Here is a 25,011-nt window from a genome sequence, read left to right on the forward strand (position 1 = left end):
TGCTTTCAGCAGGGGGTTGGACTAGATGACGTCCTGAGGTCCCTTCCAACCCTGATATTCTATGATTCTAAAACTGGCAAATATCTAGATGAGTTGATATACCCCCGGAAGACCTCTGCAGACCCTCAGGGGTACACAAGTACCCCTGGTTGAAAACCACTGATCTAAAGGATAGAGCAGGAGACTAGGCCTCTGGGCTTCCATTGCTGGCTCTGCATTTACTCACTGTGCAGCCTTAGGCAAGACATTTAGCACCTGATCTTGTACCCACCAGTGTCAACGACTAAGCTCCCGTGTACTTCACTGCTGCAGGTTCAGCATTTTAGGCTCTCTGTGTCAGAGTGACCTGTGGGAATGATGGAGATACTAATAACTCCCTACCACACACAGTTATTATATTGCTTAAATACTGTTTGCAAGTGGTTTGAGATCTTTGGCTGAAAAGAGCTTTGCAAGTGCAAACTGCCATTGCTGCTGTGAGCAATTCCTCGGTCAGCAGCAGATCAGAATTCCAAGGCAAAACGAATCACAAGAACTTGTCTCTAGTGACGTTTCCGATTTTCTAGGACTACCACCGTGGAAAAAGAGGCAAGACTCGCAGCACCCTGATGCTGACATACAGCAACGTGGCTGTTCATGCTCCAAAAGACCAGCTTCTCTCCCGAGTGGAGGCAGACATCACAGGGAACATCCTTCACCACTACAGAGCCAGTTGTCAGGTAAGAGCTTTTGTGTGATAAGTGTTAGGGGCATTACCCTGAAGTTATAGCATTGCCTCTGAGTTTATAGAGAGAGGGCTTGTATTTTCTAAAACTCTCCTTTGAGCAATAATTTGTCACATAACTCAAATTTAAAACTGTAATGGATGGAGCGTGAGCTGTCACATGTTGTTTCATTTTTGTAGCTCTTCTTTGTATTTTCTCTAGTTTCTCTATATTCTTCTGAAATTCTGTAGACCACAGCTACACAGTAATTCAGATGCAGTCACACTTAGGCTATTCAGAATAACACTCTAACTCCCCTAATATGTATGTGTATCTAGCGCTATCTTTCGCTAGCCAAGAGAGACTAGTGCTAGCTTGTATTTAGTTGATTTGCTGTCACTCTGTTTCTTGGACACACTACTTCCCTTACCTCTTGTCTGTGTCCTCCTTATTTCTGTTCCCTAGGTGTCTGACTGCTGACACTGACTCTCATCTCTGTGCAACCTCTCCACGTCACTTTGCTATTCAATTCTGCCCTATCTGACTGAGACTCTCATTTAGGCATTGTCAAAAACAGTTGAACCAAACTGATATCTTCTAGTACTTCACAAATGCAAATATTACATAGGACGGCCCCTGATATTGACCTCTACAAAACACCCCCTCTGGATACATTTCCTGCCTTTTGGAAGATTTAACAATAGTGATTTCTCTCTGCTCCATATTCACCAGCCAGGACATTTTGAGGATGTGTGTTATGTTGGACATAAGTTGCTAAGAGCTGTTTTGCATTTCGTTTTTCAGGTGCTGGGCATCGCTGTTACGAACAAGGTAAATTCTAAATAATCTGCTCTCAGGTCTTGCATTTTCTATACACAAGTTGCTTGTTTAAATTGCACAGAGCTTGATTTCCTTGCTACATCAAGCAGGAGTCCTGGTTGCTCTGGTGTAAGTGGACCTGGATTTATTTGATGAACCTGGGTTTTCTTTTCTTCTGAGGTGGGTGCAGAGCTGGGGTCCTCTGCCTTCTGGGGTCTGCGGACACCTCTTTTCTCTCCTGAGGGTAGATTTAATTCCTGATCTTTATCTTCTGGACTTCTCTCAGTTTCTCATCCACATTCTCTCTTGTTTCTCCTTCTGGATTATGTAGGACATGTACCTAAAATTAACTCTCATCCAGAATGTCACGGAGATTAGCTGTGCCATCTTGGAGACCAGAGACTCCCAGGAGTTCGAATTCTCTTACAAACAGGAGCTCCTTGGATACATGCTGGTGAGTGATTAGGAGCTTTGAGGACTGAAGTACAAAGGAGTTTGTTGTAATGCAATAAGACTGGTTTTCCAGGAAGATGTTATTTTATCCATTGGCTGTGACTGTACTACTGCAGTCTCATGAGCTACCTGCATGGCACCTGAATGCTGGGTCCACTCTGAGCTCGGCAGAGATGCTGACATATTGTGGGCTGTAACTGGAAGGAATGGCTTGTGTCTGGTGAATTATCTTTCTGTCCTCCGTATAGCCTGCAGATGGCCCTATGGTCCATTTCAGAGGCAGAGCGCCTGCTGAGTACGGTGTCTGTTTATTACAGGTGTGGCATATGGCCCTATTTCAGGGTGTGAGAGGAAGACCTCTCTGCCTTTCAAATCCATTTCCCATTTTTTATGTCCCTATTAATGCATTTCAGGACTTCATTAAAAAGGAACCACTGGATTCCCTGGCATCTCCAGTTCGCTACAAGGCAATTCTTGCCATTGAACATCTGAGGTAGGCTATTTTCTGCCATATTTCCTGGCACTGTGATGACTTCTTATTTGTTAATTCAGGAGTGTCAGGTTGGGAACAGTCTGATGCCTGCAGGGTTTGGCTCACATGCTGCTCACCAGCAGAACTTTCATTCTTGAGGGTTTGAATGTGTCCATTTGGAGGTTTGTGCTTGAAAGACACAAGACTGGAGGTTGTGGGGCATGCAGTACAATGGAGGAGAGTTCAGATGGGGAGGGAGGGGTCTGGCTAGCTGGCAGGGGGAAGGAAGCTTGTGGGTTTCTCTAAAAAGGGGACTTGAAGCTTTAGCTTTACTTCTAGATGAGCCAATAGTTAATAGAGGTGCAAAGAGGTGCTCAGCTGCAAAGTGAAGGGTTGTTTGTATTTGGGGTTCTAGACTGGGGCAATCTCTAGCCATTGGACACACTCTTGTACTTGGAGGTGGTACTGAGTCTAATGCATGACTTTTCTCTCTTTCTTCTGCCAGCAAACTCAAACCATCTTTGACCTTGGAGGAAAACCGTGAGCTCATAGATCAGTGTTTCAAAAGTTTATTTCCCCTTCCTCCCTTGGAGAAGACGAAAGAGGAAGGCGAGACAGCAAAGGATGCTCTGTATATACAGGTACGTGGCAACAATTCTCCTCTGGCACCATCCACTGTATTTCTGCCCAGTAGGCACTGGGTGATGGCAGTCACACATGGCCTCCCTGGCAAGGTTATGGTTAGCTTTCCCCGGCCCACACACACAAATGATATGTGCCGAGCCTCACTCCTTCTCTTCTGGTTTCAGTCACCGTACATGAGGTCCGTGGAAGCCCTTGGCAAGATAATGAAGACTTTGCTGGAGGAAGAACCAACCGCAGACTGGTTCCAGGAAATGTTTGAAGTGAGTAGACCATTGAACCGTGGTGGAGATTTGTTTCTTGTGTTACAGCAGGGAAGAGTCAGAGATTTAGGGGGGGTCAAGCTTCAGTTGTGGAGGAATTTTCCACAACAGAGTTAATTTTAGGGAGAAAGAACTACATTCTTCCTTGTGATAAGTGGGCATTTACCCCATTGAAATCCACGGAAGCTATGCCATTTTATGCCAGGGCTGGATTGGGATTGAGTTCATACAAGGGAGCTGACACTACTTGGACCGGCAAGATAATCACCACTGCAGTAGCCAAATCCAAGAGAACCAGTTGAAACTGATCACTTCTTCTAAGAGGAATTCATTACTATTGAGTTAAGCCCTGTGTATGGAAACTCATTCAGAGGAGACTTCCTGTTCCTCAGACATGAACAGAATATCTTGAAGAGCTGAGGGGTGGGGAGTTTGATGCACCTTCGGTATAAAAATGAAGTTATAAAAGGAGCTGGGCTGGGGGGACTTCTCTGCTCTTATTCAAATTAATAAAAAGAAATGCTCCTCTCTGTCATTTTGCCACTCGACGTGGGAGAAGTTGCCCAGGAAACAGACCACAGCAGCAGACATCAAACAGCATGCAAAGTGCTAGACAGCTCCCATCAGACAGTCTACAGCAGACATCACATACACGGGCCCAGATTCATCTCTCATGTAACTCCTTTTGCTTCAATCACCAGAGATGAATCTGGTCCCTGGGACTTGTATATCTAAGGGGCTCTTCCATTAGACATGGAATTCCTTTGCTACACCGAGGTCAGATGCTTTGGAGAGGGATTTTAGTGACAAACCTGTTTAAGAGGAACTTTTGGGGGGGATTTTCTGGTACTAACTCTGTCCATTCCCCTGCTCTACCAACAGCTACTAAGGCCATGGTTCAGTTCAGAGAAGGAATGGGAGAGAGAAAGGGCCTTGCAGGCCAGCACCCAGCTGCTGACTGCCTATCAAGAGACAGTTAATAGCACAGTGAGTATAGCCTCTTACTCTTCCTTGAGCTGAGTTCCCTGCTTATATCAGATCTGACACTCAACGCAAATGCATGAAAAACTCTTCCAGGGCAGCAGCTGGGATCTCAAGGTGACTAAGATCCCCCTGCTTCCAGAAGAGAGAGGTTTACACAACAATGCTGTGACCACACTCCGGGCAGATTGCAAGAAGTAGAGGGCAGCCAATCCCCCAAACTGATGGCTTATTCTATAATTAGATTCACCAAGTCAACAACAGAAGAGCTCCCACCCTAGTTAACAAGACGCCAAACGCAGTCCCCTTTTGGCAGTCCAGACCTTGGCTCCCATCTAAACATCCATGTCTTGGAAGAAAGGGGAGGGATAGCTCAGTGGTTTGAGCAGTGGCCTGCTAAACCTAGCGTTGAGTTCAATTCTTAAGGAGGCCATTTAGGGAAGTGGGGTAAAAATCTCTCCGGGGATTGGTCCTGCTTTGAGCACAGGGTTAGACTAGATGACCTCCTCAGGTCCCTTCCAACCCTGATATTCTATGTCTAATATAGTGAGGGGTTACTGAAAACCTGGCTCACCATATGTGAGGTTCACTGATCATAAAGGACCAGATACTTATCCCCAGATCAATATGAATCTCAGGTCTTTCCCAAATATCATGCTGTCAGCCAATCCTTAATAACTAAATCTAAGATTTATTGTTAAAAGAAAGAAGAGAGTTACAAATGGTTAATTGATCAATATCCATACAAGTGACTTTCAATGTTCATAGTTCAGGATCACAACAGTGATGGAATAAACTGCTGATTTGTAAAAGTCTCTCTGGAATCATCCCAACAGATCAGAATCCAAAGGCAGCTTAGATGTAAAGTCTGTTAGTTTTTTCCATGCACTTTCCAGGTTATTCCAAATGATTATTTGGAAAATCTCTGTCCTATGGCTTACACTTTCCCTGTTCAGAGTTTAAGCAGACTAAAGATGACAGGATCAGGCCCAAGCCTTCTCTTTTATAGCTATTCTAGCAGGCTGACAAGCCGACCTCACAGAAATTGTCACAGAAGGACCTTCCCCCAATGCAGATTGCCTGTTGTACTTTGCTTTGAAGATAATCTTCTATTATCGTTTTATTAACACAGTAAACTAGTTACATTCCTTCACATAAGGTAATTAGCCGTTCTTCCATTATAACACAGATAGTTAAGCTGAAGATAATGTAGAAATGATTGGTTTCCTGGAGTGTCTTACATCTTTGATTTTAAGGTTAACTGAAGGCCTTGCATACATAATTAAGGCAATTAAGACATGAAAGGGAATTAGCATCTACAAGCTAATTTGGTTACATTGTGAAACTTCTAACCAGGTATAGATAAACACAGACAAATATACTTAGCCTCTAGTGTTCATTTTTGAATGAGTTGATGATTGCTAGACTAATACATCTCTTAGAAATTCACATGCAGGTGAACTGTCTTGATACAGTAGAAGCGCCTCTTGTTAAGTTATTATGGGTCATACACAGGTTGACTGGTCTGCCATTGTCACAAATGTTCTTATGCTCCCAGGATGCTAAAGCTGAATTTCTATTTAATCAGCTAAGACCATAAAACATAAGAGTGGCTATCCTGGATCCCCCAGGAGAATGGTTCATCTAGCCCAGTATCCTGTCTTCTGACAGTGGTGGGTGCCAGATGCCTCAGAGGGAATGAACAGAACAAGGCAATTGTCAAGTGAACCATCCCCTGTTGGACAGTCCCAGCCTCAGCTTCTGGCAGTCAGAGGCTTAGGGACACCCACATCATGGGGTTGCATCCCTGACCATGTTAGCTAATAGCCATTGATGGACCTATCCTCAGTGAACTCATCTAATTCTTTTTTGAACCCAGTTATACTTTTGGCCTTCACAACATCTCCCTGGCAATGAGTTCCACAGATTGACTGCATTGTGTGAAGAAATGCTTCCTTTTGTTTGTTTTAAACCTGCTGCCTATTAATTTCATTGGGTGACCCCTTGTTCCTGTGTTATGTGAAGGGCTAAATAACACTTCCTTATTGACTTTCTCTACACCAGTCATGATTTTATAGTTCTCTATCATATTCCCTCTTAGTCGTCTCTTTTCCAAGCTGAAAAGTCCCTGTCTTTTTAATCTCTCCTTGTACGAGAAGTTGTCCCATACGCCTAATCATTTTTGTTGCTCTTCTCTGGATTTCTTCCAATTCTAACGTACCTTTTTTGAGATGAGATGACCAAAACTGCACGCAGTATTCAAGGTGTGGGGGTACTGTAGATTTATACAGTGGCATAATGATATTTACTGTCTTATCCCTTTCCTAATGGTTCCTAACATGTTGTTATGGTTTTTGACTGCATGTTGAGCAGATGCTTTCAGAGAACTGTACACAACGACTCTGAGGTTTCTTGCTTGAATGATAACAGCTAATTTAGACCCCATCTATTTGTATGTACAATTGGGATTATGTTTTCCAATGTGCATTCCCCAGTTCAGTACAGGAATCAGAGGCACAATGTTATCAGATGTGCCCGTCACTTTGGGTAGGCTCATTGATTAGGGTTACTCTTCTGGGGGGGGGGAGGATTCTGTAATGTTATTAATGTGGGGCTTATGTCACTTGTGTGTTCATATGGAGCTCTACTCCTTCTTTCTACAAGTCCCCTCCCAATGGAGCTCCCAATGGAGCTACCCTGCAGGACCTAGGTTCCCCAGGGCTAATAACTAGAAATAGATGAAGATGCGCGCACACACATTAGCAGAGCAAGTCAATCAGCACTCCCTAGCTGATCCCCTCATGTGTCTCTGTATTCAGTGGGCTGGGTTAAGCAGCACTTTCAAGCTGGTACCCTTATGTGCCCCTGGTCTCAATAGGCTGGGTTGAACAGCACTTTCAGCTGCCCCTCCCTTATGTGCCCCAAGTTTAACACGTCCCTATCACACTTTCACATTACAATTGTACTGGGAGTAACACACTTGATGAGCAAACCCCACAGTATTTTTGGGCACTACAGGGATCTTTAGCTTAGGTACAAGAAGTGTTGCTGCCGAGTAAATGGGGGAATCTAAAAACACAAAAGAGTAAAATTCAGAGAGAGAGAGAAGCAACCAGCTGAACCATAAAAGTTATTTATTGAATAATAGTGATAACTACACAAGGAGCTAAACAAACATAACAGTTACATTTTAAAGGTTAATACATGAGGTAGAAAAGAAAACAGAGAGAGAGAGAGAGGGATTTCCCCCACTCCATGAGGCTTGAACTGGTCGGGGTTCCCAGGTGAGGGTGGTAGCTCAGGGTCCTGAGTGCTGAAGACAGGCAGAGCCCCCAGCACGATCAGTCAGGAGATAGAATCCCAATGGCACTGATGCAGAGTTTGGGTCTATACATCAGAACCCTTACTTGGGCATAGGTCGGGGGTTTTGTAGAGAAAATACAATGGCTCAAGGGAGAACACTAGATTTGTTTTATGGGTAAACTGATGGCTCAAGGATTTTCTTTAGGCTAGGCCAGGGGTAGGGAACCTATGGCCCGCGTGCCAAAGGCGGCAGGCGAGCTGATTTTCAATGGCACTCACACCGCCCGGGTCCTGGCCACCGTCCAGGGGGCTCTACATTTTAATTTAATTCTAAATGAAGCTTCTTAAACATTTTAAAAACCTTATTTACTTTACATACAACAATCGTTTAGTTATATATTATAGACTTATAGAAAGAGACCTTCTAAAAACGTTAAAATGTATTACTGGCACGTGAAACCTTAAATGAGAGTGAATAAATGAAGACTCGGCACACCACTTCTGAAAGGTTGCCGACCCCTGGGCTAGACAATAGGAGCTGATCACTCTTGGCTATGGGTGTTGTTTTCTGCCAGGGAGCTCACAAGGCAACTAGGCTGCTTCAGTATTATGGGATATCAATCAAAGATTTATTACTAGAATTGCTCTGATAATTGCTGAGCCGGGTGTGTGCAGGCGTAGGTTCATTAGCATCTGGAGCAGGGATTCCCATGATGCAGTGCGTCCCTGCTTTTCTGGTCCCAGAGTTCAGTGCGGTTCCCTTTTCCTCATTCTTTATGCTAATCCCTGTCCCATCTTTCATGCAGATGAGGCTAGGTGAGTTGTCTCTGTTCTTCATTCTGTATGCAAAAATGGAGATGTCTTAATCTTGTCACCCTTGTCAGGAGGGGTCTAGGTGTGTCTCCCCATGCCCTTCATTGTTCTCTGCAAACCTTTACTCTGATCGGTTTTGGTTCAAACAGAGACGGGGGTGAGGGGTGTCCTTCATGAGTCACACAGGCTAGATACTGTGCCCTGGTTCCCCAAAAACACAGAGCTGACTGGTATCAACAGTAAGGATGGCAAGTGAAGTCTAGTACAGCTGGAGAACATTCATTCTTCATTCTTTTGTAATTAGACTCAGGAAACTTTTAATCGGTTTGGATCTCTGATTGGACTAATAGCACCATACAGCTGTGATTCACTGGCCACGTCCCGTCAGTGGGTGGTTGACTGTATCAGCTGCCTTCTCTGTATACAAGGTGAGGAGACCATTAGCAGGTATAAGTAACTCTTCACCTTCTTTCACTGTTGTAATGTCCATTTTTCTGCCTGTCTAGTTCTTTCTGTCCTGTCTGTTAGCACTTAGATAACAGAATGGTGGGCATCTTGTAAATACCTCATTAGAAGAGAAGATTATGATGTGTAAAGAGCCTAGCACACTTTTGGGAACTGTACAAATAATAAATGGTCTGCATACAGATAGATAACTGCTAAATTCCTTAGGGCTTGTCTACACAGGGACACTAAGGAAAGTTTAATCCAAATGAACTAAAGGTGTAAATTTAAAGTGGCATTAAACACATGTGTGGATGCTCTGATTCTGAATTAAAATGGCTCTTATTAATTTAGTGAATTACATGAATTAAACTAACCTGAAATAAGGCCCCTTTAATTCTAAATAAGTGTGTCCCCACAGGTGTTTAATGAAGTTTAACTAATGCATTTTGAAAATAAATTTGGATTAGCTTTCTTGACTCTCTCCATGTAGACAAGCCCTTGATACTAAACATTTTCATTCTCTTTACCCTGCCACTGGCTGTATTGGAGGGGTTTCCTGGAATAATTCTTTAAACAAAATGTTCTTCCAGCAGCCCTCTGTCATGAGCATTCAAAGCTACTGGAGTAAGTGTAGGCCATTTCCTCCTCTGTGAAAGAGTAGGATATTCTTTTCACCTAATGGTTAGATGTAAAAGGATAGGGTTTGGTTATTGTTTAAGGCCATTTCCAATTAGGGTGACCAAACAGCAAATGTGAAAACTCAGGACAGCGGGTGGGGGGAATAGGAGTCTATATAAGAAAAAGACCCCCCAAATCGGGACTATCCCTATAAAATCGGGACATCTGGTCACCTTATTTCCTATTATTATTAATCAGTCCTAAAAAACAGTGTTGGTGATTCAGAAACAGAAGAAGGGACTCCAATCTTTGCATGTACAAGATAGAAATCCCAGCATTGTTTAGAAGTGACTGATGAGCCTGGGTTTCCTGCCGAAGTTTTTGTCCAGCCCCATCTCTTTTACAATGAGAGTTTGGTGGAGGGATTCACCTCTACATTGGAACCTGAGATCTATCTGCATGACTTGTACTTGAATATGAGATTAGATTTAAATACTGAGAGCAGAGAGGCTACTGAAACCAAACACACCCAGAAAGCTGCTCCAAGCTGAATACAGTGCTTGTTCAATCCTGTATCATTCACAATAACATACCACTACTGTTAACTTTCAGACATTTAGGGTGTAATCCCAACTCCATTACAGTCAACAGGAGTTTTGCCATTGACTTTGATGGGGCCAAGATTTTACACTATGCTGATAACAGCATAGCACATGGATCCTTCTGTATGAATATCCACACAATAGAGGTTCAGTTTCATTAATCGTTACAGTACTTTTTCTCCTTTTCTCCACTCCAGGCCAGTCCATGAATCTGGGGTCAGCAGCGGAGGAGCTGAGATGTCTCCGTGAAGCACTAACAGCTCCAGACCCTGAGGCTCTGTTTCAGGCATCTTCCAAAATGGCCAGGGTAACTGACTCAAAAAGCTTGTGCGGATGTTCTAGTGACGGGGCACCATTCATTTTACGTTTATGCTTTCATGATGCCTTTCCGTACTTGGAGTGAGCTGTGGGAGCGGGGCATTCATTGCTAGTAACCAGCAAGATGCTTTTCATAGATGTGTGCTATGAATGCCATGTGAAAACCAGATTCCACGCACATGAAAATACGCACGCAGCTGCACACACATGTACCTATCCAGCCATCCATGAGAAAAAACTGTGTTAGTGGAACATCAAGCTGAGAAACCACCCAGTCTTCATTCTGTCACCTTGTGGGTTTGCCTTAGCCTATATTTGTGTGCATGCCTCTCTTTACTTCATTTTATAAGTTGTAAAAAGATGCAGTGTATATAAGAGAATACACACTGGAAACTTACCTCCTGCACATCCAGTACAATGTTGTGCTAATTGTGCAACAGAGGCTTTGCCTCTAACCTGATATCATTAGTGTAGAATACAAAAATGTCGTATATAGACTGTAGAGAGAATTGTAATCACAAATGGCTTGCTAGACATGAGGCTAATTAATAATTTGTTGATACATATATCTTTTCATAGAGATATTAGGCCTCCATTTTTAAAAAGCCAGACATCATTGCAGTCTCTCCTGTTTTTGATTTGTTCCCAGGTTGTTAGTGAGTACTTTCCCTCAGAACAGGCCACAGACTTTATTAAGGCCACATTGGGTGGTTTGCTGTCTGCCAGCCCCACGTGTGCCACGGCAGCTGGACTGTGGATGAAAATCATCCTGAAGGAGTGTGGAGATGCCATGCTGGAGCAGGTAAAACGGGAAACTGGAGAGGTTTTCTGCCTAAACTCTAGGCTTTTAGATCTTTGCTCTTATGTGTAATGAACAAAAATCTTGCTGTTTCTCCCCCTCGGACATAGAGTTGATTCCATCTCTGTTCCCACCCTAAGATAGGCAATGGCAGAATCAATCACAGTAGACAGAGATAATCCAAGGGAAAAGAACAGGAGTACTTGTGGCACCTTAGAGACCAACAAATTTATTAGAGCATATTATTATTATTTATTATGCTCTAATAAATTTGTTAGTCTTTAAGGTGCCACAAGTACTCCTGTTCTTTTTGCAGATACAGACTAACACGGCAGCTACTCTGAAACCAAGGGAAAAGGAAGATGGTTGGTTATTTATTTGTCTAGCTTGTTGCCACAGTATTCAGCCAAGAAAGGCTTGAAAAAACAGACTCTGGGGAAAATATAACAAGACAGAATGACTGGCACTTGGAATCATCCAGTTATTAGGAGGCCTATGGCTAAGGGCTACCTGGATAAAAATAGCACTGTAGTCATTCCCAGTCAATCTGGAGCCTGGGCTCTGAGACCCACCCTCTTGCCAGGTTTCAGAGCCTGGGCTCCAGCCCAACCAGGCACAGCTACACTTTTACACTGCTGTGGGATTTTTTTTTTTTTTGCTGTGTAGATGTACCCTTTAAGAATAGAAGGGGGGAGGGAGGGAGAAAACTATAGTGTCTTTGGGATCCACTATTTATATGCCTTATTCTGGAGCCCAGTGCGTTAGCGCTAGATGAAAGGAGCACAAATCTTCTAACAAGGCTGGTGAAAGGCCTCAGGACAGGGAACCCTCGCAGCAGAACTGCCATGTTTGCACAGTGTTTTGGAGACGTGAAGGGCCAGGAGTGAATATGAGAGGTCATCACCTGTTCATAGTCCCAGGCATTTGCTCACTGTATTTAAAGCACTTGCATATTTTGTGCTTGTGGTTGTTTATGAACTAGGCATTCTTCGAGGCAAATGGTCAGATTTGGCTGCTTAAATCACACCTGCAAAATGTGGGCAAGCAAAGCCTTCTTTTGTGCATGCGAACTGGTTTATTTAATGCATAGCTGGGCACCACCACATTACATTACCTGGTATGTATATGTGTGTGTCAGTGTTAGTTTTTACAGCCAAGTGTGGGCAATTTTTGTGGGTTAAATTTATGCAAACATATTTGAACATTTGTTTCTTGAAGTGAAGAATTTCTAAAAAAGCAGCAACTGGCTAAATAGCTAAATAAAGGTTTTGATTCTGTAGAATGAATGGAGAGAAAGAAAAAGGGACATTTCTTTCTGGTTTTGTTCCTTCCAGGTGCCAGATATCCTGGTTATAATATATAGCCACATGCCTACTATCCAGGAGGGCAGCTTGAGGCAGTTCCTGGTGGAGGCGGTGTCCATTTTAGCTCACCGTGACCTAGAGACAGTGATCTCCAGCCTCCTCGGCGAACCTCTGCCGATGGACAGGTATATACTGCTACCTATTTCATTCATCTTGGTGAAACATGGATCCCACAGCTTTACTGGGAGATGTAGGGCTTTCTTTAAGCAGCAAACAGTTTGGGATAATTCCTAAAGATTAATAGCCTGGGTCTTTCTGCAGGAAGGTCCAAGAGCATGTTAAGGTGGGGTGTGGAGAGAAACTAAGTGTCATTCTGTTTCCATTAATTAATAGCTGCTTTGATATCCTAAAGACCTATTTTTACTGGTATAACTGGAGTATATTGTTGGAAACATCTACCTCTCTAGACACCTGAATTGACCTCACTCTGGAAATTAGCAGTGGCTGTTGGTTTCCTGGTAGCATGACAGCTTCAAGTCCAAATCCCTGGCTGATTACAAAGAATAGAGCCAATATTATCATCAGACCTCTGCTTGGTATCCGTGAGGGTGTGGCTGCTAGAATAGAGTTGCTGTCCTGGGTACTTAAAACTGGACTGGAAGCAGATCCATCATTTCATTTAAAGATCCCTAACTGAGTTATCAGTTATCACTGCTGGAATTATGACCATAAAAATGGCCATACTGGGTCAGACCAAAGGTCCATCTAGCCCAGTATTCTGTCTTCTGACAGTGGCCAGTGCCACATGCCCCAGAGAGAATGAACAGGTAATTGTCAAGTGATCTGTCCCCTGTTGCCCAGTCCCAGCTTCTGGCAAACAGAGGGTAGAGACACCCTTTGTGAAGGGGACAGAGGATGGCCACAAATATTTGGTCTCATAGTTGTATGTCCAGTGTGGCAAATTGCCGGCACTATTATGTTGCGTCCCGTACTTTCTCCTCTTGTGGGGGTGCAGGGCACCGCTTCTCACCCCTGAACTGGGGTATCAACTGTCCCATTAGTGTCCCAGAAAAGGGGAGTGGAGAGGGAGGGACCTGGGCTCACCCTCTAGTTCAGGTCCCAGCCCAGGGGCTCTAGGGATAGCAGTGAACCACTTGAACTAGCGATTCCTTCCCCTGGGCTACTTCCCTCTCCAGCCCTTCAGCTTGTGGGGCTTCCTGCCCTCTCTCCGCTTGGGCCAAGTTTCTCCCAACCACTTGTGTCTCTAGAGTCCCTCTGCTCTGCACAAGCCGGGTTTCCCTTTACCTAGGGTCTTGGTCTTCTGGCCCGCCACAGCACTTCTCCAAACTGCTTCCTCCAAACTGCTCTCTGTTCCAACACCAAACAACTCTGCTTCAACTCCTCCAACTGTCTGATTGAAGCAGAGGGGGGCGGGTTATCAGGTGACTGGCTTTAGGTGCTCTAATTGGCTTAATTGGTTTCAGGTGCTCTAATTAATCTGTAGCAGCCTCTCTTCCCTCTACAGGGACTGGCTCTCATCATCCTGGGGCTTACATATCTCCCATCTATCACTCTCCTGCTGTCCTCTGGCCGTGCTATCACACCAGTTAGTAGGAATATGGCTTTTCCTTCATCAATTTGCCTTCCAAACCCTAGATCTTTGTAGCCACATGTTCATGATTCCATATTTACTGGAAAATGGGAAAGCAGAAACTGAGGTTGGCGCTCTCTGTCCTGTCCTTCTGAAGTCTAGTATTAATGGTGAGGCTGCAGTAAGACTAGGTCACTTAACCTAGTTCTGTAACTGGAAACTCAATATTTAAACACGAGGAGCGTTAAAGGAGGACAGTACTCCTAACTTTCTCATCATTGGCAAGGAGAAAATTTGGTCTTTACTTAAATATGACGTATTCAGTCTGAGCCACAGAAGTGTCCAGGGGTCACATGTAACTTCTGTTAAATTGCAGTGACATCACTGAGCTGTGGAGATCTCTGGGGGGAGACCCCTTGCTTGCCACTCAAGTCCTAAAGATCCTGATAGACAAGATAAAGACTCCAACAAGACAAGAATGCCGCATCACCTCAGAGACTGAAATCGACAGGGATTTGGCAGCTGCTGAACCTCTCTCAGTAAGTAAAGACAGACACGTATTTCAGGCTTTACCTCTGCCCTGTGACAATCCTGCTGATGGAAAGCTAGAAGTGTGTTATAATATTGCTGTGTGGGCACTTCTCCTCTGATGTACTGTTTCCCTGAGTCCAGCTCTGCTGTCTGTGGAACAAATATGGCAGTTTTAGAGTACGTGGCTGATTTACTTAATAACATCTGGCAATTAGAAAGTCTTTGAACCAGCTTTCTCACAGTGCTTTGCAAATATTCCTTAGGACTCACAACATGCCTTGGTAGGTCATCCACATTTGTACAGATGTGGGAAACTGAGCCACGAGTTAAGCGAGTTGCTCGCAGTCATTCAAGTTACTGGCGGAAGTGAGAATTTAGTACAGCAGATCTCAGAAGGGGAGAGAGGGTGTGATGGTGTTGGGAAGAGATCTCAGTTTTTACCATTCTCTCCTTTCAGGCAACATGTGCCATCTTTGAGGTGGTGTCAGCACTGCAGTCGAGCAAAGCTGTGCAGGAGCTGCTCCCAGAGTTGTTTCCTGTTCTCCTGCAGCAGATCAGCCGAACCCTAGGACAAGAGATGCCTTTGCCAAGGATAAGCAGCCAGAGGGAATTCCAAAAAGACCTACAACATACTGAGGGCGACCCTTGCCGGTAATTAGAAGGAAGGGAGACAAACGAAGAGAATTCCAATAGAGTTGTGTGACACTCCTTAGGAGTTCCCAGGGTTACGAGACACCTTACCATTGCCTGCCCTTAGAGTGAGGAAGTCTTGTCTGTGCCTGCTGTGGGTCGCTTCCCTGAAACGACCAGGCTCTGGCAAAACAAACACTGCCACCCAGGCCTCCTCAGACTCTTTGTACAGGTTAGTGATAGGCACACACCAACACCTGAGTCTTCTGACCGTTCCATATAGTGTCCAGACCTTTATCCACTGAACACCCACAGAATTACCAGGCCTGCTGTTCCCAATGGAACAGTACACACCAGTTTATTACTTATACTTTAAACTCTATACTTTATTACTTATACTATATGGCAAAACACACAGCACTTAGATATATTTATAATGCAAACAAGAACAGAGATGATCAAAGAACAGAGATTCCAGTGATAGTGAGTAAGAATGCGAGCAAAAAATGGTTACATGTAAAATGAAATCATAACATGCTCTTAGAGACTAAACTTAACCAACAGGTTCACCTCCTGTCTAAAGATGTTTCTTACCCAAAGTTCTCAATCACGCCTGATAGCAACCCCTCTGTCCCTATCACTGTCCATCTACTTCCTAAGTGAAAGATGCCAGGGTGTCTTCTTTGTCCCCCAAATATACTAGAGCACACCTTTGATGTGTACCCCAAAATTGGGTCCCCACCCCCTGTCTACTTCCTGTTACTTTTCTTTCTTTGAAGTTCTCACAGTCCTTCTGAACTGAATGTGAACCCTACATGCTTAATTTAGAGATAAAGAAATAGATGGATAAACATTTCTTCCCTGAAAGAAAACCATTTTTTTCACCTTTCCTGGTGACTAATCCCTAGACACAGATCATAAAAATGTAATTTTCAATGCATATACATGACTCTTTACACCGCATCTGTACATGTGTTTCACAATGATATTGGTGACATGGGCTTTTATTTGAGACTCATATGGCAATCTTTTAGTGAACTAGAATGTACATACCAGACCACTCGGCACCCACTCTGTGCCCCTCGCCAGTTAACACTAAGATTCCTGAGTCATCAGTTGACTTCAGCTCTGATAGCCCATTAATGTACATTTCCTACCAATCTCACAACATTATTAGTTTCTATTATTGTTGTTTCTTTATTCTATGCCAACAAGGTGCTCAAATTACAGACTTCAGGGTTTTATAATGTCTCTGAATTTTCCCAGGAAATCAGGATGTAAACTCTGTTCACGGATGGGCAGTGGCTATAAAATAAACATAAGTACTACTTCACACAACACACAGTCAACCTGTGGAACTCATTGCCAAGGGATGTTGTGAAGGCCAAAAGTATAACTGGGTTAAAAAAGAATTAGATAAGTTCATGGAGGACAGGTCCATCAATGGCTATTAGGCAAGATGGTCAGGGATACAACCCCAAGCTCTGGGTGTCCCTAGGCCTCTGACCACCAGAAACTGAGACTGGACAACCGGGATTGGATCACTTCATGATTGCCCTGTTCTGTTCATTCCTTCTGAAGAAGCTGGCATTGACCACTGTTGGAAGACGGTATACTGGACTGGATGGACCATTGGACTGACCCAGTGAGGCTGGTCTTATGTAGTGGCCACAGTGAGTCAGGGTGCCTAAGCTTTGTCCACAAAACTTGAATTTGTTCACATGGATGGGTACCTAGCTATGTGATTGCTGGCGCTGCAGACACAAGTGTTCTGCTCATGCTGTTGGCCCATGTGCAGGCCCATTTTAGGTACCTATATGTGAGGGGTGGTATGCTGTGCCCCGGCCTCTTCCATGAACACAGACTGTGCTGAGTCCCTCCAAAGTGTTCTCGGGATGCCCACTCCTGAGATCCTGGTGGTAAGGGCTCTGATGACTGTTTGACCCCAATGGATGATCTTAAGTCACCTTTACTCTTGACCTTTGTTTTCTTTCTCCTCCCTCTTGTCTCTCAGGGGACTTCTGCATCCTCACCTTCTCTGTGGTTTGTACTTTCATGTCTAGGTTCCTCCAGTCCCTTTACATATATTTCCTCTTTACCTGGCCCTTCAGGTTTTGTTTCCACCCTCCTGAGCCTCCATACATGCCTTGGTGTCCCTGTTAGAAAGGGATGCTAGTCCATGCCCAGTAGAAGGCAGTGGGGCAATCCATCCACTACCCCTACATGTTTCTGCCTAAACTTCCCCTTGATTTCCAGAGTCACCTCTGCCATTGGGCAGAATTTATTGTCCCCATATACATATTCAGTTTTGATCCTACCTCTGGGAAGTCTCCAGTGGGGTTTCACTAACTCCTGCCCGATTAACAAACAGGATGAAGCTGTGTCCATTAGTCCCTTTCGTGGCTCCTCCCTACCCATACCGATATGGTAGGTACTTTCTTTTTTCTTCCCTGCCTGGGAGTCTTATCCCAGCCACAAAACTGTGCAAACCCACAGTCCATTTTAGGACAGTCTCTTTTTAGATGTCCTTCACGTCTATGTCGGTAGCACACTGTAGGACAAGCTCCCACTACAGTTCCTTGAGGCGCCTCCCTCTTCTTCTTGCTGCCCTTCCCAGCTGGAGGCATTCTGGTCCTTCTCAAATCTAGTCCCTTAAACCACTGACTCACTCTGGGAATGTCCGCCTCTGCAAATTCCTCTGTAACTTTAACTGTGGGGTCCAGATTAACTGGCTGGCGCCACAGAACCCATGCTCGGGTATGCTCAGGGAGACTCTGAAGAAACTTCCAGAATCATGCAGTCCATGATCTCCCCCACAGTTTGAGTATCTGGCCTTACCAATGAGTGGCCCAATCTTTTAATTTCTGTCCAAATGCACAGAGGCATAATCCCTCAATCCATCTTTCAACTCTCCATTTCTGGCAGTACTTTTCTGTGGACAGGCCCCACCTAGTCCAGCATGGCTGCCTTAATTATGTCATAATCTCTTGCCTGCTAATCACTAAGACCCATATATGTGCTTCCCCGGTTAAATAGGGTGTCAGCTGAAGGCCCCACATTGTTCTGTCCCTATGAGGTCTCACTGCTGCTCCTTTAAGAGTAACCAAAAACAAATCAGGGTTGTTCGCAGGTCCCATTTTACAGAGTCTGATCTCCTGTGCCTGGTTTCCATTTCCTGTCACAGGACTGGCCAGACTTTGGAGGAGTTGTTGCCAGACCTGGGCTTGCTCCTGTATAAATTCCTGAAGGCTCTTTTGCTGTTAAACCTACCAGGCAAGCAAAGGCTGTTTTTCTGCATGGTGGGATTGTTGGAAGGTCTGTAGGGTCTTCTACACCAGCAGTTCTCAATCAGGCCGGTTTTAGGGAGTCCGCTAAGCAGGGCTGGCATTAGACTAGCTGGGGCTTAGGGCAGAAAGCTGAAGCTCTGAGCCCAGCCACGCTGGAGCCCTGAGGCCCAGCACCTGCACTAAAGCCCCGAGCCTCTGCACCCCATGAGGTTAAATACCAGAGCCAGGAGCCCCAAACTCTGATGCCTGGCAGGGCAGAGGCCTGGAACTGGGCCATGGAGTATTTGTAGCATGTTGAGGGTGGGGGGAGGCTCACAAACAGAAAGGTTGAGAACCCCTGTTCTACACTTCTCTTTGCTGCTTCACCATCCATTTCAGTGTTCCTTCCATCACCCGGAGTGCCAAAACCTCTACACCGGCTTCTCCAACAGGCTCTCCATTTGCATAGATAACAGGGAAATCCCTGATGAGCCCCCAGCTGTGACAGAGAGGGGTGTTGCACCCCCACATCTTCCACAAACACAGACTGCGTTGAGACTTTCTTGCTTGTAAGCACCAACATATAGTCTATTTAATGTCCCTACCAATACATAGCACCTATATATTGTATCTCAACTTTCTAAACTCTTCTCCAAAAGTGGGGGCTAAGGTGTTTCCACTCAGAAACCTCACTTTGTCAGGCTCTCCTAGCTTTTTGTCTTTGTTTCTCCTAGCGTGACCAGACAGCAAGTGTGAAAAATCAGGACAGGCGGTGGGGGGTAACAGCTACCCGTATAAGATAAAGCCCCAAATATAGGAACATCTAGTCACCCAAGTTTCTTTCTCTGTCTGTTCCCCTCAAAGAGCTCCTGCCCATGTCCTTTTATAGTTTCCCTGTTAATGGAATGATTGGTTCCTTGACTCACTAGCCCCAATCTGACCTCGTAATCAGGTACACCTCTGTCCAATTAGGCCTTCTGTGAGGAACCAAATTAGTACTAATAGTGACCAGAGTGCTGACTCAAGTGCAAACCTTCAGCACTCTGTCACATCATATCAGGAGATATGACCCCAAAATGTCCATTAGTAATCACCACACTATGGCCCCAGTGTTTGGGTCCTGATCATGTATCTTTTCCATATCACTGTACTCTGCTAGTGCCCATACTCCTTGCAGAAAGGAAAAAATGACTGCAAAATTTTGTCCCTAGCAAAACTAGTCATATGAGATGTATGAGACTGAAACTTACCTCCCGGCATCAAGTCCTTCCAGGGACACTGGTGTCCAGGATATTGCCAATGGATGGACTGTCGATGAACAGCAGACCTGACAAGTAACCGGGGCTTCCTGACTCTGTTCAGGCTGCATCTTCCTACTGATTGCTGCAGTTCTGTGCCTCTCTTTCCCCAGGCTTTCTATCCAAGCATTAGAGGCTGTGCTTTTCAGAGCTGGGAATGAGAGACTGGGGAGAGCGCTCAGGGAGCAGAGAACACAGAGTCTGCTTGAAAACCCCAAGACTCACCATGAGGGAGTGTGTCTGCTGGTGAGGTAAGAGATCTAGGAGGCATGATTTTAGTCTTGGGAATCAGTAGCAAATAGAGTGGCTGAGAGAGAACCTCCAGTTTATAGCTTTGTGGGGGTGCCCTGGGTGGAAACACACAACTCCCATTCTTAGATATCAGTGCTGTATGCTCAGAGCAGCTGAGTGTTTTGAAGTGTGCAATCTACCCCATAAGCGGTTTATTTTGTCTTCCAGTGCTCTGCTAAGAGCTGAACTAATAACACCTGAGATCTTACAGAGCCTCCTCCCCTGGGTGAATTCCCCAACAGAAAACCTCCGAGTCACCAGCACAGCTTTCCTTGCCCAGGTAAGACACAGGGTTCTGAAGAGCGGTTTCACCATTAGACTGTTGTCTCATGTTTGCTTTTCTTTTGGGAGTTGTACAGTTCAGTTCATAGGAGTAATTGTCATTTTAGATAGTAGAATGGGTCCTCCTTTATATGGAAACCTCACAGGGAATTTCATTACACCTTTCTGAGTCATTCTCTCTCTGATATTTTTATTGCTGTCATTGCCTATGCTAGCTACACAACCACTGGTGCTGGTTGAGAGAGATACAGACAGAGTTTGAATTCCTGGACCTCTTCTGCCAAGTCCTAATGCTGATACTAACCAACAGCTCCTGATTTTGGTTTAGCTCAGCAGATCTTCTGAATGAACCTAGCGTCCTAATACTATAAAACAAGCAACATACAAATACATTCACATCTATCTTAAGTTCTCATTACTGTAGTATCTGAGTACCTCAAAACTCTTTAATGTCTGTATCCCCACGACACTCCTGGGAGGTAGGGAAGCACGATGATTCCTATTTTACAGGCAGGGAGCTGATGCACAGAAGGGCTAAGTGACTTGCCCAAGGTCTTTGAGGGAGCAGGAAATTGAACCTGGGTCTCCTAAGTCCTGGGCTAGTGTGATAACAGCTGGACCATCCGCCCTTTCCACAGTCTTCCTCTAACATCTGCATCATATTTCCCACTTATGCTAAGCAACTATCTTAGGGGCTCATCTGGTTCTAAGAAAAACGATCGATCTGTGCCTGTGATGGGCTGTACCTGGGCTTTGAGGCTCCTTACAAGAGGCCCCGTGGTCCTACTACACCCTGCCCCAGGCAAACAGCCACAAATCTGGGTCTGTCTAGAGAGGCCTCACGAAAGCAGCCAATCAGGCTCAGCTAAAAGGAGCTGCAGGGCCTTAGCAGGTCAGTTCCTGACAGGACCTGGAGGGGCAAGAAAGGGGGCTGCTCTCTGGCCACAGAAATTCAGGGGATAGCCAGAGTTTGATTCTGGCAGCATTTGCTTAAGCTGGATTTGCAGGAAGAGGGTCCCTAAGAACTTTAACCTGGAGGTGAGAGTGAAGCTAAAAGTGGCCGGTAGGAAGAAGCAAAAATGAACTGAAATCAAGCAGTGCCTAGCTACTGTTTCCAGGGTCCATGGTTTGGAACCCAGAGTTATGGGCAGGCCCTAGTTCCCCCACCATCTACAGTGGCATAAGCCCCATGGAGGGGACAGTGCTTATGGAGAGCTTGAACAAAGGGCAGAATTTCAAGGACCCAGAGTTGGGGCGGGAGACCCTAGTGAGGGCAATGGGATTGTTCTTGACTACCCCAGAAGGGATTAATTTGGACTTTGGGATGCAGCCAGAGGCCTGAGCCACAGAAGACTCACTAAGGTCGGCTGGCAGGGTGCGCCAGGGGTGAGAAAAGGACTGTGGTACCAGACCCAGCCACTAAGAGGCTCTCAAGAGGTGAGTGGATCCCTATTATAGTGCCCAAAAGGAAAGCTCCAGGTTTTAAAACATTTCTCATTTGTGTGGAATAATAAAGTTACAGTGTCTTATGTGCCAAGTATCAGAGGGGGAGCCATATTAGTCTGTATCCACAAGACTGTGGCTGTAGGAGGACTCCTTGTTGTTTTTAGTGTATTCCATGTCTGCTCAAATTATATTCCCAATCTTAATGATCATATTGGGGCTAATGGACATGTTGATTTTATTTCAGCTAATGAGTGATCCCATGCTCAGGGAGAAGAAGTTCCTTAAGTCTGTCTTGAGCATCTTGGAAGAAAGGTCACAGGATAGGAATAGCATTGTCCGCCAGATGGCTGTGAGAGGCCTGGGAAATTTAGTCTATGGGGCGCCTGAGAAGGTAAGAGAGATTACTGAATAGAATGCAGCATAACTAGAGAAACCAAGAGAGAGAGTTGTTCAGAGTTTACAGAGGCTGCACAAAATGCACTAGGCCAAATTCTGCTCTCTCACATACCCTAGTAACCTCTTTGCAGTAAATATAGAGCAAGCTGGATCCTTTGGTAAACTGGGCATAAGTCAACAATGTGCACTTTAATATGACCATATGTAAATGTATACATCTGGGAACAAAAAATGCAGGCCATACTTACAGGATGAGAGACTCTATCCCAGGAAGCAATGATGCCGAAAAAAACTTGAGTCATGGCAGATAATCAGTTGAACATAAGCTCCCAATACGAAGTTGTGGCCAAAAGGGCTGAAATGATCCTTGGAGGTATAAACAGAGGAAACTTGAAGAAGAGTAAAGAAGTTATTTTCCCTCTGAATATGGCACTCATGTGAGCACTGCTGGAATACTGTGTCCAGATCAGGTGTCCACAATGCAAGAAGGATAAATTAGAGAAGATTCAGAGAAGAGTCTCAAGAATTATCAAAGGATTGGAAAATATCCCTTTAGTGATAGACTCAAGGAGCTCAATCTATTTAGCTTTACAAAGAGAAGGTTAAGGAGTGACTTGAGGACAGTCTATAACTACTCACATGGGGAATAAATTTTGATAATGGGTTCTTCACATTAGCAAACACAGGTATAACAAGATTCAATGGGGAAAAATGAAGCTAGGCTAATTCAGACTGGAAATAAGGCATACATTTTTAATGGTAATTTTAATTAACCATTGGAACAATTTACCAAAGGTTGTGGTGGATTCTCTGTCACTAGCAATTTTAAAATCAAGATTGGATGTTTTTCTCAAAGATACATTCTACTTCAAACAGAGACTATTTCGAGGAAGTTCTATGTTATGCAGGAGGTCAGACCGGATAATCACAATGGTCTCTTTTGGCCTTGGAATCTAAGTAACTAGGAATCTAATAATAGGATTACACAGATGTATTATGGCACCAAGTTGGGCTCATTGTAGCTAGCACCTGGTCTGAAATATAGCTATAGGTCTCTGGGGGGAGACGGGCTTGATGAAATTCCCACAGCTTCATAACTGCTAAAGAAAACTTATTAGAAGTGTGATCAGTGATAAGTGTTCTTTAATGTCATATGTTTGTACAGGTGAAAAAGCACAAGAAGTTTCTTCTGGACCTACTGATCGGGGCCTTACATGACATTTTCAGTTCGGAAGTCATTGGCGAGAGCATGAAAGCACTGGTCAAAGTCCTGAAGGAGCTGAAAGAGAAGGACATAGGTTCTTCCTTCAAAGACCTCACCCAACAGATCCGGACTTACTTTGACGATGTATGTGAACAGATCTCTACAACCCCAGTTCAACCAATCTTGATTAGGCTCCATTTACAATGCGTGATGTGGACTCCCTGGGCATTGCTCATGTCGGAGTGAAGAGATTTTAGGCCCCAGGGAAGAGAGGTGTTTTACGGAGGAGGAGAACATTAGGAGGATGGGGATGACATCCCTGCTCCCACAGTCTCACCCTTCTATTCTTCTTTATTGCCACTGAGAACCTCAAAGAAAGTCTGAATACTAGATTAGATAGCTAGATAACCATGAAATGGGGGTTACAGAGTACAATAGAGAGTGTTGGGCCTGTTCTATACCATTTTTATATGAGAGGGTTGGAATGATAATTCCATTTTGTACAGAATTTAGAGATTTCAAATTTGGGTTTTGATCCTATTTGTGGGAACCGCTCTCCCCAAAGTTCAAAACTCTTTGTGAAACAGAATTACTATTCTCAACCTAGCTCTATTGGAAGCCTTGGCCCAGGGCAGTCTGCTCTCAGACTATCCCGGTGCTGGGAACCCAGGAAACTCTGAGAGCTAGAAGTGCCAGGGAGTTGCAAATTTGAGAGCCAGGGTCCCAGAAGCTGGGGGCCTGGAAGCCCACGATCCCAAGCAGCCTGCTAGATCGGCTGCCACAGAGCTGGATGGGTGCACTGGAAAGACACCAGGCAAGTTTCTAAGGACCCCTACCTGGCTTCCGGAGGAATTTCATCAGAACTGAACTGTCTCTAAAATATTTTAATGAATCAGCAAATTCGAACAAAAAATTGGTTAATTACCGTTTTTCCGACTAGCTGTAGTTGGAATCACTCTACTTTAGCATAGAAGAGATGGCTGTGCGAAGTGCATGATGTGATTGTCTCTTAGTTACTAACTTGCGGGGCTTTCTTGGCTGTAGGAGGATGATGCTCTTCGCTCAATGGCCTTTGTCCTATTTGGCACCCTGGCCCGGCTGACAAAGAGAAAATGGAAGACCTATTTCGCCGACCAGGTTAAAAAGAGCTGGGTCACACTTCTGCTGCACCTGCAAGACCCAAACCCTGAGATTTCAATGGTAAGACTGACAGTGACTTATTTACTAAGCAAAAGGAATCTTCCTCCCAATGCCAGGGGAGCTCTGCTATTCCTGCCTGCTGTGGAGGCCCAAATTCTCCCCTCAGTTCATTGCCCTCCTGCTGAGTCAGTTCCAGCCAGGTTGGTCCATGGCTGCCTCACCAGAATCCAGGAGAGGTCATGGGTCTGACCCCGACAGGTCTCTGTTCCTGTCTGTCTCTGCACCCCAGACCCCTGCCTCCCCAGAACAGAGAGACCACAGCTATGCCTGGTGCAGCAGCTTTCATCGGTATATCTGTTCCCAAAAGACATTGATGCTACCTCCAGGTTTCAGTTGAA

General features: G+C 44.8%; 1 protein-coding gene across 1 annotated transcript; it reads left to right on the forward strand.

Annotated features, from left to right (window-relative positions):
• The first annotated feature begins 574 nt into the window (after positions 1-574).
• LOC135977187 (maestro heat-like repeat-containing protein family member 2B) lies at positions 575-25,010 on the forward strand. The gene is made up of 19 exons (XM_065576508.1): positions 575-719; positions 1,509-1,535; positions 1,855-1,977; positions 2,390-2,469; positions 2,954-3,089; positions 3,258-3,353; positions 4,236-4,340; positions 8,755-8,878; positions 10,315-10,424; positions 11,085-11,237; positions 12,569-12,723; positions 14,506-14,668; positions 15,118-15,311; positions 19,968-20,105; positions 20,314-20,425; positions 22,118-22,264; positions 23,435-23,617; positions 24,518-24,673; positions 24,903-25,010. Exons 1-19 carry the CDS (start codon positions 609-611, stop codon positions 25,008-25,010), a joined length of 2,421 nt encoding a protein of 806 aa, XP_065432580.1. The 5' UTR covers positions 575-608.
• The last annotated feature ends 1 nt before the right edge of the window (position 25,011 follows it).

The sequence above is a fragment of the Chrysemys picta genome, chromosome 22, assembly GCF_011386835.1.
Source record: "Chrysemys picta bellii isolate R12L10 chromosome 22, ASM1138683v2, whole genome shotgun sequence".
Lineage (NCBI taxonomy): Eukaryota > Metazoa > Chordata > Testudines > Emydidae > Chrysemys > Chrysemys picta.